Below are 19,815 nucleotides of genomic sequence, written 5' to 3'. Positions count from 1 at the left end.
GCTAATGCATTGCAAGGGATAATTCAGTTCCTCTAGCCTTTGCTACTCCAGGAAAGCAATTATAGTTAACAGCTGTAATGATCGATATAGTCTCTTTGTATTGTGTGTGAGTATATGTAGATAGGTAGCTTTATTCATTTTGTATGTTTGTTACTAGATGGATATTCTGGGAAAATGCCCAACCAAATATCAGCGGAAAGGCTCTCTTGTTTTGAAGACAAAAGACTTAAACCTCTGTTCTCACCGGTATTCAGGTTTTAGTTCCCTGCAGTCCATGGCTTTGCCTGATATGCTAGTAAGTATTGGGGGGGATTGGTTGTGGTCCTAACAGGAGTCCTTACTATTTTCCTGAAGTGATTAAAAAGTGCCAGGCCTGCTAAGTATTTATAACCAAATCCTGATGTCAGATATATTTAGTGACGTGTGTTTCTGATTATTTAAATAAAAGTTACTCAGGCCCAATTACACTTTATGTATGTCCATCCCTCCTTAAGTCCTCAGAAATAAAACTGTGGTAGATAGTCATTGGGTTTACAGTTTCCTTTGTTTTTGCTGAGATTTGCTGTTGTATTTGATGAACATTGTGACAAATACAGCACGTTCCTATAGGCTCATGCCCCCTTGCATTATTGCATTACAGTAACATCTTTAATGGCACAATCACAATCGACTGTATTATCAGGCTTTCTTCATCATTTAATGCACAGGTTGGACAACACATAGTGAACCTTTCGATATATCTGTCTGAGGTTTTTCTGAGAGTCCGTCTCCCTAGCTTTTAAGTAGCAAATGAGGGCACTAATCAGTATTTATTTTTTTATCCTCATTGTTCAGTGAGCAGATCCCAGCCTCATTCATAACACACCATTCCCCCTATGCAGTGAGTGTAATAAGGGTCTTCTGGACTCTGGATTCAGTCACTACATTATACACCTGGCTTTTCACTACTTGCTATAGCTATGCAACTGAGAAAGGTCCTTTGGAACGGCAATGCTTAAATAACCCGAGTAGCAGACTGTTTAAAACTGAGTGTGACCTCTTCTGGCAATGAATAAATATATTTTATTGATCTTCTTGTACTGAATCATTAATCACATAACTGATTAGCAGACAGCAATGTATGGAGGGACTGGATTGGTTAAAACTCATCAGTTGGATAATCTTCCACCGCTCCAAATATATGGTGCTTAAAGAGGTGATTTAAAACTAAAATTGGAGGGGAAAAATAGAAAGCTGTGGATGAAAAAAGGCGTATGTGAGCAAAGAGTCATGTTTTTTGGAAAAATCACTAAAAGTTGTTTTAAAAACTTAAGGCTTTCCCAAGCACAATCAGTGTTCATGTCTGCTTTTCACAAACACTAGCAACAGAAATAAGTCAACCACACATACTGTACCGCCAGCTGTCAGCTACTGGACATGAATAGCTTTTTGTTGCACTCAAACCTTTGCTGGCAAAGTAGACCTGGTAAAAATGGTGCCTTATGGAATAAAATGAAACGAGTCTAGTTCATAATTAAAGTTGGTGTGAATTCCATTTCAGAAAAGGGAAGTGCAGCTCGGAAATTGGAACCTTATTAATGCATCCCTCTCTAGGAATCACAACAGGTCTAGACAGAAATGTCGCAGAGCTTGGGTTCTCTGTGAAGTCTGTGTTTCCCAGAAGAGATCCTGTGAATGGACACAGGTTGCAAAGAGTTTCTCTGAAATGTTTGTTTCTCTCAGTCGCAGCAGCAGATCCTGTCCTCCAAACTGGAATGCGCTCAGAGCTTTAAGGATGGAATCCTGGCAGAGGCCAAATGCACTGAATCCAGTCTTGTCACACCTTTCTCTAGGAAGGGCAGTGGGGCGAAGACACAGACCCAGTCCTCACTGAAACTACTTCAAGTGGCTGCAGAGATGTTGCACAAAACAGGTTACTTGATATTTCCAGTAACAGCAAATTAAAGTGATTTCCTGGGGAGAGGTGGAGGAAAAAGTGTGTGGGCTGCCTCTTGCCTTCAGTCTGCCTGTAGGAACTCCCTTTTTTACCAGATCTTTCCTGTCACATGCTAAAAGGCTTGGAGCTGGAGACGGTAACTGTGGATCTTGGGCTGTTGCCCATTGCCTGCTCTGGGAGACGGGGCCCTGAGGTTCTATAGGCCCGGAAGAAAGTCTCCAAAAATGGTGATGTTGTTATCCACAAGCGAGAGCTCACAGATCTGACTTTCTTCATGGCTGACTCCTGTTCCATGTCTTTCCTAACCCTGGACCTGCAGCCATAGGTCCCAACTTCCCCTCTGCCTTGTGGGTGCGTGACACCCCCTGCCCTGCTCTGCCCCGCTCCACCCCGCAACACCCCAGTTCCACCCCCTCACCCCAAGTCCCCGCCCTGCCTCTTTATCGCCTCCTTCCCCGAGTGTGCTGTATCCCCACTCCTTCCCTTCCCTCCCGGAAAGTCCTAAGTGCTGCCAAACAGCTCTTAGGCAATGGACGAGATGCGCTGGGAGGGGGAGTAGCACTCTGGGGAAGAGGAGGTGATGATGGGGTAGGGAGAGAGGGAGCTTGCCTGCTGGTGGGTGCGGAGCACCTGCTAATTTTTTCTTGTGAGTGCTCCAGCCCCGCAGCATCCACAGAGTCGACGCCTATGCCTGCAGCACTGATTCAGGCCCTCCCCAATTCCCATACTCCCCCTGCAGTGGCAGAGTGTGATGCTTAATTCTCCCCAGTGTATAGTACCTAAAATATCACAAATTCCAATGGACTTCAAAGGAATATGCCAAGTAGACCCTCTGTTTCCATCCATTTCCTCATCTCCCTGGGCCCCTCTCCACTGGCAGAACAAATCTGGTGAAGTCAATGGAAGGTATGCGTGAGTAATGATTAAGGAGTGGAGATTTGTGTGTCTTGTTTGTTCCATGTCTTTCTATGACTTTTCCTTGCAGGTTACATGCTCCTTTAGGCAGCATACTTAAACACATGCTTAAAATTAAGCATGTGAGTATATCCGTTGACTTCAAGTTAGCATATATTTTAGAATGTTGCTTAACTGAAGCTATAGGCGTTGTCCTCACTGCCATAAAAAGGTGTATTTTTACTGTGGTTTAACTACTTGTTAGCTGTTCTCTGTAAAATCCTAGTGGAGACAAAACACGGTAGTTTTTAATGTGGGGTAGGTGGGCACGATCAGTGCTAAATTCCTGTCTGTGGTTGACCTTATTTATTTAACTTGCAGAGCTACAGTGCCTTGTCTACACTAGATTTTACATAAATATTAATTAAACAGTAAAAACACACCTTTTTTGGCAGTGAAGACATAGCCTCAGAGCATAAGATTCCCTGGGAGTTAGTGTTAGCCACAGAAAATAGCTGACTGCTGCATAGTTGGTTTGTTTTCCCATGTGTTTCCAGTGGACTCCAATGATCTCTATGTGAGTAATATGCTGTATGAAAGGGAAGAAAATGAGAGGCCATCCACAGGAGAGGAGGTAGCTGAACTGGTGCGGAAGCTCTGCTTAGCACACAGCATGAGTTTTGAGGTAAGCCCTTTTTTTATACAACATCCACCTCATGCTCTTTTTAGTGGCATAACCAACCATTTGGTGCCATGATATGTTTCACAAACATAGTCCGTGACTCCCAGCAAGGCAAGTTAATATCCTAATGTCGTTGTCCCTTTTAATCATTCCATAGGAACAAAGCCTCAGTAGGAAGAGTGTGAATTTATCTGGGATTCCAGAGGCATAAGGTGATCTTATTTATTAAGATTAGGATTGTGGTAAGCATGCAGCGGTCCCAGGCAGAATCAGGGCTCCATTGTGCTAGTACTATGCAAATAGAGGAAAACACGATCACTGCCCTGGAAAACTTACAATCTAAATTGAAACGACATATAGCAAAAAAGCATAACTAACAATGGCAAGGAAGGAGGATATGGGTAACAGCAACAAGATTATATGGATTTGTAGGTCAGTTACTGCACACACGGTTCCAAATCATTTGAAAGAAAATCAACTACTCCTGACTGTTGCTCAAATCTGCTGACTTCTTGCCGGATTATGTTTCTACCCTGCCATAGGTTTCCTTTGTAGCTTTGGGCAAGTTACTCAAGCTTTCTGTGTCTCAATTATCCATCTGTAAAATAAGGGTCATAATATTTCCCTCCCTTAGTTCCCTGGGGAAGTAATTGTAGCTAGTGTGTGTGAGGGGCTCGAATACTATGGTGGTGAGTGCCGCTGTAAAGCTTGCACTTATTTCCTTGTAGTGTAGTTGTCCTTTTCATATGGGTGTGTGCAGTGTCCAGGGTCATGCTAAATGCTTTTAAAATTGTTAAAGAATTATTCTCGAGATGTAACAGGAAAGACTCAAATATCTACTCATAATTTTAGCTTTTATGTAACCATATTACAATTGCTGTTTGAGACCATGCTAAATCACTTTAAAGCAATAGCGTAGAGGTGACCACAATTTCTTTTATTTGTTGCAAAATATCTGGTTTCCTATATCACACAGCTGGAAAATGATTATATATTTATTTAATATGCTGAATGGATTGGAGCCAAATTAATCCCTGGCATAACTTTTTTGCATTAATTTGAGCTACATCAGAGTTGAGGTTTGGCTCAATTTGTCCCTATTAGAACTCTTTGGGGAGGCAGAGAGAAGAGAGAATGATGTACTGTAACTACCTTTCAAATCGGTTCAGTGTTTAGGACATCAAAAATATATTCATTTATTTATTCTTAATTCTTTCCAAAATAAATATCTATTTAACTAACCTTTTTAAAAGGCTGGAAAAATGTATGAGGTGCCACTTTATATGTAATAATTTGAAATGTCTCAGAGTTTCATTACTCTGTATTAATTTTAATAAAATAGGAGAGTGACACTTTCACGTGGTATATAGCTGAAGACCCAAAATGGAATGTTTGAATTAGCAGTTAACATTGTCATAAAGCACAGGCTGATAGGTTTGAGTACTGCTGGCATGACCTCATGTTGAGATTCTCTTCCAGCCTCCAGAATTAAGATGAAAGATCCCCGTAAATGGATTTGTTAAATGTAAAGGGTGTCTTGGGACACCATTTGCTGTCATACATCTTTGTTTTTTGGGGGGCAGGGAGATGATGGCTTCCCTCTCTCTTGCTCTGTTTGTTATTCAGTTTAATTGTGTAACATAGGGACTAGGGCGATAAAGTGGTATTGTGAAGGGCTTGATCCTTGAGGTCAATGAGAGTTTAGCCTAAGGTCTGTGTGATTTGTTGTTGCGGTAATCCTGAGGGGCCCCAGTCAGGGATATAGGGGGTTGTCCGTAGGCACAGTCCATGCTTGCAGTCCAAGGGGGGGTTAATAATCTGACCCATTACTTACATTTCAATTACCATAAAGATTATGGTTCACATTCTGCTCTCAGCTATGCTGGTGTAAAAGAGCCACTCCAAATTTACATCAGCATAGGGTGAGTGGAGAACTTGGCCCTGTCGGTCCAATCTTGTAGAGCACGGATCTCAATGAGAGCTGCGGGTGCTCGATGCCTGGCAGGACTGAGCCCACTTCCATGGGGCGATGACTGTGGATTGGATGGTGCTCCTCAAGATGGCCTTAATCCCCTCAAGCCAGTCTAGCATACTTCAAGCAAAACCATTGCTGCTGAGCCTTAAATGGCTGTGTGTGTTTGTGGTAAGTTCTAGTAATTGTCAGCTGCCTGCACACCCTGAGAAATAGCAACTTTCCAGTAGGAATCTCTCCCCCTCATCTAAGGCATTATGAAGGGCAAATGCCATTAAAATATGGGTGAAATGTTTTGAGAGCCTCATAGGTCGCAGCAGTGTGAGTTTTTGGTGCATCACTGAGCTTCCACTTTACATTGGAGGGGCCTCCATGATAAGTGAGAGGCCTGTCTGTTAGCTATGTTCATTCTCTCCTTGACTTCTGTTAGACTGGCAACACGAGTGTCAGTTCATATTGGTTATGTTCTTTGTAATGTCCAGTGGGAAATACAGAGATCATCATGATGCCTTTCATGTAGGATACTGAGCAGTCAACAGATGATGTCAGATCACTACTGACCTGAGGTGAATTTATAGCAGTGACCTGAAAGAGAGAGGCTCCATATCCCATTATCCTTCAGATAAAATGTTTCTTGCCAATAATAAAGTAGAACAAAATGAAAAAAAATAGATATAAAAACCGAAGACTGTGCCTGTCACTTAAATGTTACTTATGTTAAACATATAGTAAAAGAAGTGGCATGGTCTAGTGGGTAGGATTTATCTGGGTTCTATATCTGGTATGGCCACCAACCTGCTGTGTGACCTTGGACAAGTCACTTCTGCCTCAGTTTCCCCCCCTATTTTTAGATTAACTCTTTGGTGCAGGGATAGTCTCTTAATTAATAAGTATATATACAGCACCTAGCACAATGGGACCTTGGTCTCCACTGGAGCCTCCAGGTTCTACTGGAATACAAACAACAAAAGTTGGGATGAAATTTAACCCAGAGAAGCAAATCCTTCTGGCTCACTTAAGCCCCAAAGGGACTTTGGGAGGTGAGGCACAGGATTTGGGGAGCGTATGGAGGGTGTGCATACTGCCCTGAAGTTGTGGAACCCAGCTCTGCAGGGGATTGATGCCTGTTGTTTTAATATAAATATACAAACTCTCGTCTCCAGTGAGGGAATGTGGATATCTCAGGCAATAATTGGTTCTGGGCAGTGGTTAATGAGCTCAAAGGGTGAGTATAGGTATTTGTTCAGAGTAGCATGAGATTTGGGGTTAAGGGATAGGCTTGGGGAGAGAGGTCACAATCACAGTTGGAACAGGGGGACTCCAAGTCAACCATGCTAAGTTACACCCTCAGTAATTACTCCTAGCCTATTAGATGTCTATGATTGTTTGACCCTTGTATCACAGGCCAGCAAAGGCCATTGAGTAAGGGTAAGGCGGGAGAGAAGGGAGGAGGACTGCCTGGATCTTTGTTTGGCATGACAGAAAGTTCCCTGTCTGAGTATTGGGTAGTTCCGCAGCTCCTTTAGCTGAACAACCGGAAGCTAAGTGTGACTAGCGGAGCTATAAAAGTAATCTCTCCCAGTAAATGAGTGATTAATTTTATATGTGCTGGACCTTGTAAAGAGAATGTGTGATGGCATTTAAGAACAGATTCTGAGGCTCTGTGCTGTTTGGAAAATGTCATAATACTGCCACTTTGGACTCAAAAAGCTATTTCAGATAAGGTATAGAGCCTTTTCAAAATGCAGAATCCAGGAGAAAGTGTCCCCAAGGGAATGATAGTTAGTTTCCCCAGTAGCCGTTGAGTGTCACGTATGTCTCCAAAAAGCCACACTGATTTCTTGTATGGGAGACTTGTTTTGTAAATTGCTAAGATTAGCACAAGTAGCTGTTGTCTGTTCAAATGCCCAAAAGAGAGTTAAATTATTCATAATATGCATGTCCCAACACTGGAAACAATTGGTTGTCAGCTGTTTTCAGTGTTCCATGAGACTCCTTCTGTGTGACAAGAAATTTGAAATGGGATTTGTATTATTCCCCCATCCCCCTTTTTCTGTTTTTCATTCACCTCATTCCAACCAATAAAATGTCCTATGGACCAGGAAGGGAGTTATGGGAATGGTCATGGCGTTGTCTGGGAGACTGCTTCCTTGGCATCCATGTGTCGCTTATTTGTCTCCCTATTGTCTGGCTCTGAATGAGGCAAGATTATGCATTTTGTTCAGGAAACAAAAACAAGAATAAATAGAGGAAAATCCCCCAAAACAGTGAACAGTGCGAAGGAGGAGGGGGAAATTGTGTCACTCCCCAGGAAGCTGAGGGTTTTTTAAATGCCATTATGAGAATGGATTGAATTTCAATGTGGATGGAGATTAGCTAATGGACCGTTAACAGAACAAGCGCAGAATTAAAAAAAAAAAGTCAAAGAAAGGAGAGAAGCAACTGTCACTTTCAGAGACTCATGCAGTGAGGCTCTGATGCAGGTTCTGCAGTGGCCTCCATTAACGTTGTGGTACTGGATTGACAGCCCTTGAGAACGCAGCCCTCTCTTCACCAAACAGGTGCAGCATGGGCAGTGGCACAGTGGCACAGCTAGCTCCCCCACACTGCCCTATTACTGATCCCCCCACGCCACCTCCCAGCTCTGACCTGGATGGGTGACCTCTAGGATCAAGAGGTTAGTTTGTTCTCCATCCCCATTCATTCCTTGGCCTCACTCCTAACGCGTTCAGAAAAGTTGCTAATTAGTACCAGTTTGGGTGGTGTCTATGGTGTGGACACTTGTGGGCTCTATCTTGGACTCATGGCTTTTGACTCTAGGGAGCAAAGCTGAATCCTACCCTGGTAACATAGGTATTGGAAGAGAAAAGGAGATGAGGAGACAGTATAGGTTGCTTTGCTTTTAGCAGCTACGACTGTTCCTTACCTCCTGGACTTGTCAGCACTCACTCTTAGCGCACAGTTGTCCTCAGTTATGAACAGAAAACGTCACATACCCTGAATGCTTAGAAGACAGAAATGGAACAGGTCTGTTAGGTCACCTTGTTCCTCTCAGTGCCAAGCCAGGACTGCACCCACTAAACATCTACTGCTGTTTTGTCCAGTCTAGTTTTAAATATCCCAAGTGATTGGACTTCTGCCACTTCCCGTGGGAGATTGTTCCACACTTTAATGGAGCCCACTGTCAAGCAGTATTTGCAGACTATGTTTGTATGGATCTAAATAATTCCTCTCCTTCCTTGGTGTTTACATGATCTACACATTTATTGACAGTTGTTATGCCTTCCCTTAGCTGTCATTTAGCAAAATGATTGCTTTTTAAATCTTTCATTGTAAGCCATCTCCTCCTCCCAGGCATCAGCCAGTTTTGTTGCTTTTCTGTGAACTCTTTGGAGTTTGTCAGTATCTCCTGATAATGCCCAGACCTGCAATGACTACAATATTCCCGATGTTTGTGCATTTCAGCTGTTTAAGAGGGAGACCTTTACCCCAGCTTTTACATATGCCACCTAAAATTGCATTAGCTGTTTTTTACTGCCCTACTGTGTAGTAAAGTTATGTTTCATTTGCTCTCTGTTCCCACTTCCAAGTCTCTTCCAGCATTAATGCTTCCTAAGTTTCTCCTTCCCATTGAATATTAATCTGCTTTTTTCCAAGTGGAATCACAGTTTGTTATTTTCAGGCACCTTTGTATTATTCTGCTGTACTAATTGGGGTTCACAGCTCCTCCCAGCTGAATATCTTCACATTTCATTGACGTGCTCTTTACTCCCTCTCTTAGACATGCTCTTTACTCCCTCTCTTAGACGTTTAATGAAAATACTAAACGAGCCTGAGCCTAACAGTGATCCCTATGGCACCTCGCTAGGCAACTCCTTCAAGCTTTGATGTAAATTATTAACCTGTATTTACTGTCCTGCTGGTTTTTAGTCTGAATTACATGTTTTTATCTCAGGCCATTCAAATTAATGTTATGAGTTGGGCTGGCTGAAATTTTTTTTGTCTAAACTGCATTTTGTCAGACTTTTTTTAAATAAATGAATTTTTTCATGAAAAAGTACCAATGTTTTGTGAAAACCATACACTTTTTTGGCTGAAAACTTCTGGTTTTAAATGAAAATTTTCAGTTTTTCAACAAGAAGTCAGAGTTTTCCACAAGAAAAGAATCCAATTTTTCAACCAGCACTAGTTGAGAACAAGTTTTCTGGAGACTTGCTAGCAATACCCAAATCCATTTATTGCTTTCCCTTGTCCACCAATCCTGTTATAGCTCATGATTCCATTATCCTCTAGAAGTTTTACGAGTGGTTTTCCTATTTTACTCAGTTAGAAATTAATTATATACATGTGTAAAGTGGCACTATTTATCTATCTTAGGTACTTATTTGGCTCCCATTACCATAGTGATGGGAGGACAATCTGTAGTGTATTTATCCTCACAACACCTCTGTGAGTTAGGGAAGTATTATTCTCCACATTTTACAGATGAGAAACAGAGGCAGAGGAGCCTAAATGACTTGCCAGAGGTTACATAGGAAGTCTATGATAAAGCAGGGTTTTAACCCCAGCTCCCCACAAGTCCTAGGTTAACACCCAAACCACTGGACCATTCTCCCTCTCCACTGACACATCCATTGTGAATTCAGTGGTATTGTGAGTGTTATAAATCAGCACTGAACTTGGCCCAGAAATACAAATATTCTTTCACTTCTTCACTACAGGGTGCAATGATCTTTTTTAACCTTGATGTTAGGTTGTGTTGAGATGGTGTAGTCAGGTAAACTATAACCTTACTGAGAACCCTTCACTCGTCATTAAAAAATTATTTGTTTTTCCTCTTACACACACCTCAAGAAATTTTGTAATTCTAGCAAAAACATAAACATTAATTCCCCCGCTTTGACAACATAAATATTAGCGTGTATTTGAAATTGGGAGGTAAGTAATAAACTATGAACTGAAGAGGTGTTTAGGTTTTTCCAGATAAAAGTATTTTTGGTGACATTAAATACAAGCACTTACTCTGTTTAAAGCTTAATACCTTATTTGCTGCCAACTACTAGAGCTTATAAAGTCACAGGGGAGGCTGTTTTGAAAATGTGTTCAGCCTGATTATTAATGTATGGTTTTATGCAAGTATGGTTTCCTTTTATCTGATACTATTAGCATGCTGCTTCTGAATTACATAGTTCCCTCTTCTTCTTACTTACTCTTGAAAACTGAAGGTGTGTTAGATGTCTTTCTTTAGTTAAACATGTGTTAGAAAAATATAGCTTCCTTGAATTGAAGATAAGTGCTGAAATGAAGTGGAGTTGGTCGTCTGAGCATTCATACTGCTTGGGGCATTTTCCCCAATCTCCTGACATGCTTTCTTTAGACACCAGTCATCAGCAATCCTTTCTCACTTTGATTGGACATTTTCATCCCTTTCCTTCTCTGTCGGACTTTTCCTTAGTTGTCACTCATTTCCAGTTAGCTAAACCAGGGCCATAATAAGGTTAAGTATTTAAACATATGGTTAATTTTAAGCCTGTGTGCGCTCCCATACTCTGTTCATCAAAGAACTAATGCCCTGATTCAGCAAGGTAATTCAGGGTGTGCAAATCCCAGTGAAGTCAATGGGATTTCAGCACCATCTTAAAACTATTATGTACTTGCCAAGTAGGGATGGGATTAAACATATGCTTAAGTGCTTTGCTAAACTGGGGCCTATCTAGTACATGTAGTTAAAATGAAACTAGTGAGATACTGATATTAAGGATAGAGGAAAGTCACAACTCCTAGGTCTTAGGCCCTGATCCAAAGCCCATTGAAATCTGAGTTCAATGGGCTTTGGATCAGACCCTTTAGTTTTTGCATTAGTTTAGAATTGAAACTGAGTAAAAGTTTCAAAAGTGTCTCAAAAGTTTAGGAAACACAGTCTTATAGAAGGACAGTGGAGTTTAAGGCCAATTTGTGAACCCCTTACTCACATTTGTCAGCAGTTACTCTCACAAGTGCTCCCATTGACTTCAGCAGGGCTACTCATGTGAGTAGCTACAGGGTTATCGCACTCTCACCCATTGCTTGTACAGTAAACGTTCTGACACAGATTTTTACCAATGCTTTGGAAGAAGTCTATTGAGTATACTTGTCTGGAGGTTGTGCCAGATCCAGGGTATCAATGACTCTCCTAAGTTTATAATGTTAGGGTCTGGTGGTTTCATTTTTGAAATGCTGGAATTATCTTTTTCTTTTCTTTTTTGGTGTATTTTATTTTGGTCAGATTAATGTGCTATTGCTGAGCAAAGTCCAGTTAGAACAAAAACATAAAGAGTAATACACACACGAACCTGTGAAAGTATTCTAAAAAAAATGTATATGGTAAGAGATTACTCCATCTTCTTACATAGTGCCGGCTCCTTTTTAATGAAAACCTCCTGGCAGGCTTTAATGAAGATCTAATTCTGGCATAGGATTATATCAAGTTCTCATTGCTCTTGGAAGCAGTTCTGGAGCTCTCATTTTCCACATAAATAGTTAGAAACCTGTAAATAATCGGGCTGTTTACTGAGGAGGCAGTTCTGCGTAGAAACCCACTGCAAGTGTATAGGATCACAGGAAATTTCAGGACAGCTAGAAGTTAGGGAGCCAAATTAGGTCTGGCCCCTGTTTTTTGGAGCTGTGATCTGGCAGAATTAAACCTGCTCTCTCTCTCTCTCTCTCGTGTATGTATATGTGTGTGTGTGTATATACAGATAGATGAATATAATGTGTGTGTGTGTGTGTGTTTTATATATATATATGACCCATAGTAATGTCTTTTGGTAAGAATAATATTTTTACTTTAGAGCCTTTCAAATCTGAAATGAATAATTTAAATTAATTCAATTAAAGTGCAACATCAACTAAAGCTGGGACACCTTAAAATGTATGGTATGTTAAAAGAAACACACAAATCTCCAGGTATAATAAAATATCTTCCTAATCCTACAAGAGATCAAAAATATTTGGAATAAATAGGGTTTATCAAAATCAGAGGTGTTATTTGGTAAGTAATTCCCTTCCCACCAGAAGACAGTCTGTATGTGGATAATAGGGAGTTTCAGATAATTGGGGTTTGGATAGATAAGTCTCCTCTATAAAAATCAAAAGCACATTGTCTTTGTTGGGCATGCATAATTCTATTTACATTAAGTGAGCTGTGTGCAATATGCGGAGAATACAGACTTACGCTGGTTTAAAGTGATTTCTTGATGCACAGCTTTCATTACTTTCACAGTTGTGTAGTCTTTGAGGATTTGTTTTTGTGATTTCTAGCTTGGAGCATTTGTATGTGACAGTGGTACTGATATGAAAAAGGAGGACCAGCTCCGGTAACCAGATGAAAAGAGAAGCTACCACAGCTATTTGTTTTAGGGAAAAGACCTCCATTAAAGAAGGAGACAGTCAATCAATCAATCAATCAATCAATCAATCAATCACTTGTGAGTTTCCATAGTAAAACTCTACACAAAACTTGAAAAAAATCAGAACAAGTGACTAGAACTGTACAGGAACCAGAATTTCCAATTTGCAGGAAATTTAATTTTTAGATGTTTTTCTAAACTAAATTTAATCAAAATTGAGATGTTCCCTGGAAAGATTTGATCTGAAGACATGATATTTTCTGATGGAAAAGTGTTCCATCAAAAAAAAATTTGACCAGCTCTACAAGTGACTGTGAGAACTACAGAGAAACATTTGCTTTTCTCCAGATGTATCCATCTTAAAATATCACAGTTGAGTATTGGCCAAGATGAGCAGGTAGATTCCAAAATAAGTCTCATCAGGAGTAAGCATGGAATGAAGCGGACTCAAAAACATGGAGCTTTAACTATGACCATTCCTGGAAGGGATGACTGTCTGTCTGCAAAAACTGGCCAACTGCAAAAGATCTGCTTGTTCAGTTAATCTTTCCAACATCAGGCTTTAGAGAATGAAAACTAGCACTAATAGTGCAGTATACATCCAAAGGGGTTTGGGAAGAGCAGTCCTTTACTCTTTATCAGTGTATCATGGACTTGCACAGTCTACTTCAGTGCCTTCTTAGAACTGGAACACCTGATTTAGTTCCAAATCAGCGTTAATTTCCTCCAGCTACATGTACATTGATATGGCAATGAACTAAATACTAAAAGAGGCACTGTTCAATTTAGGCCCACATTTTAATGTTTTTAAATAAATTGACATGAAATAAATTCTCTCAGCTTTGTGTACATTACTTCACAGAGGGGAGAGGTAACTCATTAATAAATCACTGCGATAAATGATGTTTTGTGTAAGTGCTAGGTATCATATTATATTATACGTTGTTATTGTGTTGTTTGCCTAGGAACCCCGGTCATGCAGCAGCACCCCATTGTGCAGAGTGCTGTGTGCGAGGCGTAGGTGCTGTGTCTAAGAGCTCAGTGTAGCTCGAAAGTTTGTCTCTCTCACAAACAGAAATTTGTCCAATAAAGGGTATTACCTCACCCATCTTGTCTCTCTAATGTCCTGGGAACAAAATGTCTATAAGAACACTGCAAACAAGTACCATTCAAATGCAGAACAAAAAGATGGTCCCTGCTCCAAATTATACCCAGTCACAGTGTCATTGATTTGTATTGCTGTAGTGCCTTAAGGCCTCTAAGTAAGTTTGGGACCCCATTGTGGTAGGGCAGAAGTGGGCAAACTACGGTCCGCCAGCCATATCTAGCCCAAGGGACCATTCTGCCTCGTCCTCGAGCTCCTGGCCAGGGAGGCTAGCCCCCGACCCCTCCCCCGCAGCCTCAGCTCGCTGTGCCACTAGTGCTCTGGACGGTAGGGCTGTGAGCTCCTGCCTGGCAGTGGGGTGGCATGACTGGCTCCAGCTGGGTGGCACGGCTGCCAGTCCTGGTGCTCTGAGCAGCATGGTAAGGGGGATGGGGAGCAGGGGGATTGGAGAAGGAGTAGGGAGTCCTGGGGGGCAGTCAGGGGACAGGGAGCAGGGGGTGGTTGGATTGGGTGGGGAGGTTCTGGGGGGACAGTCGGGGGCGGGAAACAACAGGAGTTTGATAGGTATGGGAGTCTCGGGGGGCCTGTCAGGGGGCAGGGGTGTGGATAGGGATTGGAAGTCAGAGGACAGGGAGCAAAGGGGTTGGATAGGGGGTGGAGTCCTGGGTGGGTGGTTAGGGGCAGGGGGTCTCGGGAGGGGGTAGTCAGGGTACAAGGAGCAGGGGGTTTGGACAGTTTGGGGGCTCTGAGGGGGACAGTCAGGGGGCGGGAAGTGGGAGGGGATGGATAGGGGGTGGGCCCCAGGCTGTTTGGGGAGGCATAGCCTTCCCTACCCGGTCCTCCATACAGTTTCGGAACCCTGATGTGGCCATCGGGCCAAAAAGTTTGCCTACCCTGTGGTAGGGACTGTACAGACGATCTCTTTCCTGAAGAGATTACAATCTAAATAGAAAAGACAGACCAAAGGAGAGGCAGAAACACAGAACAGGGATGGCCAAAGATTACACTGCAGGCTCAGTGGTTGAGCTAAGTCCTACTCTAGTACCCTATCCACTGAATCATGCTTCCTCTATAACTATTATATAACCTGTAATGTCCTCTTCTATTCCTAGACTGCAGACCTCTTCATAACTCTGGTGTTTGAGCTTCGAAGTCTCTCTGCTGATGCTTTAATAGGCCTTTGGCGTAGATCTTCTTTTAAATGCAGGGACAACTGGTAAGATCCCTATAACAGTGATCAGCTGTTTTCTTTTATAGTAAAGAAATGTATTTCCTTTACCTTTATTTTGATCAGATCCGACGCCAAAATAGTTGTGTTAAGTTCTGCTCTGCTCTACTGTGAGTGTCTCATTTCAATGACAGAAAGATGATGCTCCCCTTCAAGCATGTAACTTGATAACTTTCCAAGGTATTTATCAGAGTGTCTTCAAGCAATTCCAAGACCCACTTCCTACAAAGCCGGGTGATTTCTGTGACAGATTATAGTGATAAGAGCACAAGAAGACTTGCATAGCTCTCCAAACGAAAGAAATCTGCTGGCTCATGTTTGAAATAAGCTTCTTAAACCGCCAGTGGCAAAGCCCTGCCTTGGGTTCAAAGTTATGTGTTTTGAGATGTGCTTTTAGACAGGATCAACGGTCTTGTAGTTAAGATGCTGGATTGGGATTCAGGCGATCTGGATTCTGTGACCAGCTTTTCTACAGACTCCCTGGACTCCTTGGTCAAGTCTCTTGATCAATCTGGGCATCAGTTCTCCATCTGTAAAACGGGGATAACAATGCTTCCTTTCTCCCATTCTTTGTGACTTGTCTGTTTAGACTGTAAGTGCTTTGGGGCAGGGAAGGTCTCTTACAATGTGTTTTTTGGAGTGACCTGAACAATGGGGCCCCCATCTCTTTGGGGCCTTTAGATGCTGTTGTAATATAAATGATAACCATGGTAGTGTCTCCTTTTGCCACCTAGCAGGTCTGATTCTCTTCTCTTCCAAGGCCAGAAGGGACCATTGTGATAATCTAAACTGACCTGTGTAACACAGGCCATAGAACTTCCTAGAGCAGATCTTTTATAAAAACATTCAATCTTGATTTTAAAATGGTCAGTGATAGAGAATCCACCACAACCCTGGGTAAATTGTTCAGTGGTCAATTACTCTCACTGTTAAAAATGTATGCCTTATTTCCTGTCTGAATTTGTCTAGTTTCATCTTCCAGCCACTGGATTGTGTTGGATCTTTATCTGCTAGATTGCAGAATCCACTCTTAAATATTTATTTCCTAGGTGGGTACTTATAGACTAATCAAATCATCCCTTAACCTTCTCTTTGTTAAGCTAGATAGACTGAACTCCTTTTGAGTCCATCACTGAGGCATGTTTTCTAATCCTTTATTCATTCTCATGGTTCTTCTTTTCACATATCAACATCCTTCTTGAAGTGTGGACACCAGAACTGGACATAGTATTTCAGCAGCATTTTGCATCAGTGTCAAATAATCTCTCTACTCCTACTCAAGATTCCCTTGTTATGCATCCCAGGATCACATTAGCCCTTGTAGTCACAGCATCATACTGGGGTCTTGCATTCAGCTGATTATCCACCTCAATCTGCAAATCTTCTTCAGAATCACTGCTTCCCCCCAAGGATTTCCACACAGGTTTTAGTGACAGCAGGCAGTGCACCTGATTGTGCTTAAAGTGTGAACAACTTCGGCCTATGTGAATGGGCTGATTACTTACCTCATCTTCAACAGTCTACACCGATCCTGATTTAGGACCCTGTTGCTCCTGAGAAGGGGGAGCACATAGACACATGGCCCCAGGATCAGACCAGGGACAAACTGATGGGTCATAATCCAGTTTCTGGCTCTCCTCTTGCTCAGAGGAAGGGGTGGGCAAAGGAAGGGAAGAACATTATCTGGACCATCCCCCATCCTGTAAGTGTGGCATCCATTCTTTGTTCCTAGATGAATACATTTACACTTAGCTGTATTAAAACACATATTGTTTGCTTGCACCCAGGTTACCAAGTGATCCAGTTCACTCTGAATCAGTGACCTCTGACCTCTTTATTATTTATCACTCCTCTAATTTTTGTGTCATCTGCAAACTTGATCAGTATTAAACTGATGTAACTCCACTGCCTCTAATGGCCTTGATTCTGACTTATACCAGCGGAGGTTAAAAGAGACTCAGGCCCACAGAGTCAAAGTCAGCACAGCTGTATGAATGTAAACGAAGGGAAGAATTTGGCCCAGAGGTCTCTAGAGAATGGGTTATACAAATGAATTAAATACACTAAATGAGTCCATTGAAAACAGTACAAACAGGATGGGAAGAGGGAACACATAGAAGAGAATTTCTGTTTCAAGGGTGTTTTATGTGTATATTCTACAATTCCCAATTTTGTGTTTTGGTATTGAATGCTAGTGCTGATAATAAAGTGGCCACTGTTAATGGTATCAGTGTAAAGCCTTTTCCTCTAGAAACACCCTGTTAGTGCTGGTCATTGATCCAGCACAGTGTCCAGTGTTGCCTTCTCTGTCCGCTTCCTCGTGAAGAGAATTTTCCAGCCATTCCAGGAACAAAACCAACAGGAAGCTCAGGTCATGCTTCCACCATCCGATGTAAATCAAGATTTATGTTGTTAGGCACCTGCCATAATGGTAAAATATGGAAAATCCCGGTAGGGAAAATCCCACTGGGAACATTATGAACTTTCCAATGTCGAATGAATTAAAAGTGGCAGCTGCTCCTGATGTGCTTCATTGGAGAAACAAATCTTGATTGATGTTCACCAAAGATTATGCGTTCAATTTGTTTTACATTCATCTACAGTTTTTTTCCAGATTAACAGTGTCAATTGTGCAGGAAACATGACTGGAGGAGTGGAGAATGGGATATTTCTGTGTGTGTATGAGGATTTCCCTAGGCACTGGGAGTCCAGCTATTTTTGTTCAGTTCTCTGTGTGTGTTGTGCTTTTGAAACATTGGCTCAGTCTTGACATTTTTGCATGACCAAGCAAATTGTTTTTGTTTCAATTTTTATGTGTCTTGTCCAGTTATGCCTCCTCAGTTAGTATAAACCAAACAATCTGGAAATTATTCATACATGTTGGTTGGAATCAGGGCAAGGAGAATCCTACCTTAGTGAAATCAGGAATACCTGGACATTGTCAAATTATTATTGTTGTGGGCACATTAAAAAGTTCTGAGGTTTGGTCTAGTTCAAGGTAAGTACAAAACAGATGCTTAACCCAACATGATCAAACCTTTTGAGGCTGCAAAATTGGTCTGGAGGAGACCTTATTAAAAGGTTTTCTTATGAGATTTCTGCCATTTCCTCCTTTCAGTCCTATCAGAAATACCAGGAGAATAGCAGAGGAAGGTGAAAAAGAAAAGTAATTTTAAAAGTGAACAGAACTTTTGGATTCTTTTTTGCAAAAATTTTCGTCTGTTCTTAACTGATCCAAACCAGTTTACCTAACACTAAAATTATATCCTTCCTAATGGAATGTTCTTTCACCAACAATGCTGACTGCATGCACGGAAGGTCAAAAATCCCTTTCTAGCCTTTCCAAAGCTGACTAAAAAACACCCTCAACTAATGTCCACAAAAATGTGGTTGAAAATGCTTTCCCAGTTTTGGTTGAAGAAACTTTTAGATGGAAATTATTTCTTTGATATAATCTAGAGTTGGGCCTCACTCAGAACATTTAGATCAAGATCCAAACATCTCTGATATTGGGGCTGGTTCAGATCTGAGGGTTTGGATCTTTGATAAGGCTTAAAGAACAGAAGTATTTGTGGCACCTTAGAGACTAACAAATTTATTTCAGCATGAGCTTTCGTGAGCTACAGCTCACTTCTTTGGATGCATAGAATGGAACACACAAGCAGGAGATATTTATACATACAGAGAACATGAAAAGGTGGAAGTACGCATACCAACAGGAAGAGTCTAATCAACTGAGATGAGCTAACATCAGGAGAAAAAAAACCTTTGAAGTGATAAAACCATAGAAGGTGTGAGGAGAACTTAACATAGGGAAATAGATTCAATTAGTGTAATGACCCAACCATTCCCAGTCTGTTTAAGCCCGAGTTAATTGTATCTAATTTGCATATTAATTCGAGTTCAGCAGTCTCTCTTTGTAGTCTGGTTTTGAAGTTTTTTTGCTACAAAATTGCCACCTTCAAGTCTGTCACTAAGTGGTTAGAGAGGTTGAAGTGTTCTCCCACTGCTTTTTGAATGTTATGTTTCCTGATGTCAGATTTGTGTCCATTTATTCTTTTGCGTAAAGACTGTCCGGTTTGGCCAATGTACATGGCAGAGGGGCATTGCTGGCACATGATGGCATATATCACGTTGGTAGATGTGCAGGTGAACGAGCCCCTTATGACGTGGCTGATGTGATTAGGTCCTGTGATGGTGTCACTTGAATAGATATGTGGACAGAGCTGGCATTGGACTTTGTTACAAGGATAGGTTCCTGGGTTAGTGTTTATGTTGTATGGTCTGTGGTTGCTGGTGAGTATTTGCTTCCGGTTGGCAGGCTGTCTATAAGCGAGGACTGGCCTGTCTCCCAAGATCTGTGAGAGTGAGGGATCATCTTTCAGGATAGGTTGTAGATCTTTGATGTACTGGAGAGGTTTTAGTTGGAGGATGTAGGTGATGGCTAGTGGCGTTCTGTTATTTTCTTTGTTGGGCCTGTCCTGTAGTAGTGACTTCTGGGTACTCTTCTGGCTCTGTCAAAGTCACAAAGTTCAACCACCAGGCTTTGTCCTCACCCACTAATTGAATCTATTTCCCTATGTTAAGTTCTCCTCACACCTTCTATGGGT

The 19,815-nt window shown here is 41.6% G+C and overlaps 1 protein-coding gene across 8 annotated transcripts in view; it reads left to right on the top strand.

The window, feature by feature from the left end:
- The window catches only part of LOC115658723, a 196,434-nt gene that overhangs the window by 24,282 nt on the left and 152,337 nt on the right, over positions 1-19,815 (top strand). For all 8 annotated transcript variants that reach the window (XM_030578103.1, XM_030578104.1, XM_030578106.1 and 5 more), the window contains exons 6-9: positions 158-295; positions 1,723-1,912; positions 3,388-3,515; positions 15,090-15,193. In XM_030578103.1, coding sequence (XP_030433963.1) covers positions 158-295; positions 1,723-1,912; positions 3,388-3,515; positions 15,090-15,193 — 560 coding nt within the window. The remainder of the gene's footprint in view (positions 1-157; positions 296-1,722; positions 1,913-3,387; positions 3,516-15,089; positions 15,194-19,815) is intronic.

The sequence above is a fragment of the Gopherus evgoodei genome, chromosome 10 (genome assembly GCF_007399415.2).
Source record: "Gopherus evgoodei ecotype Sinaloan lineage chromosome 10, rGopEvg1_v1.p, whole genome shotgun sequence".
Classification (NCBI taxonomy): domain Eukaryota; kingdom Metazoa; phylum Chordata; order Testudines; family Testudinidae; genus Gopherus; species Gopherus evgoodei.
This window is presented reverse-complemented; position numbering and strand designations above follow the sequence as displayed.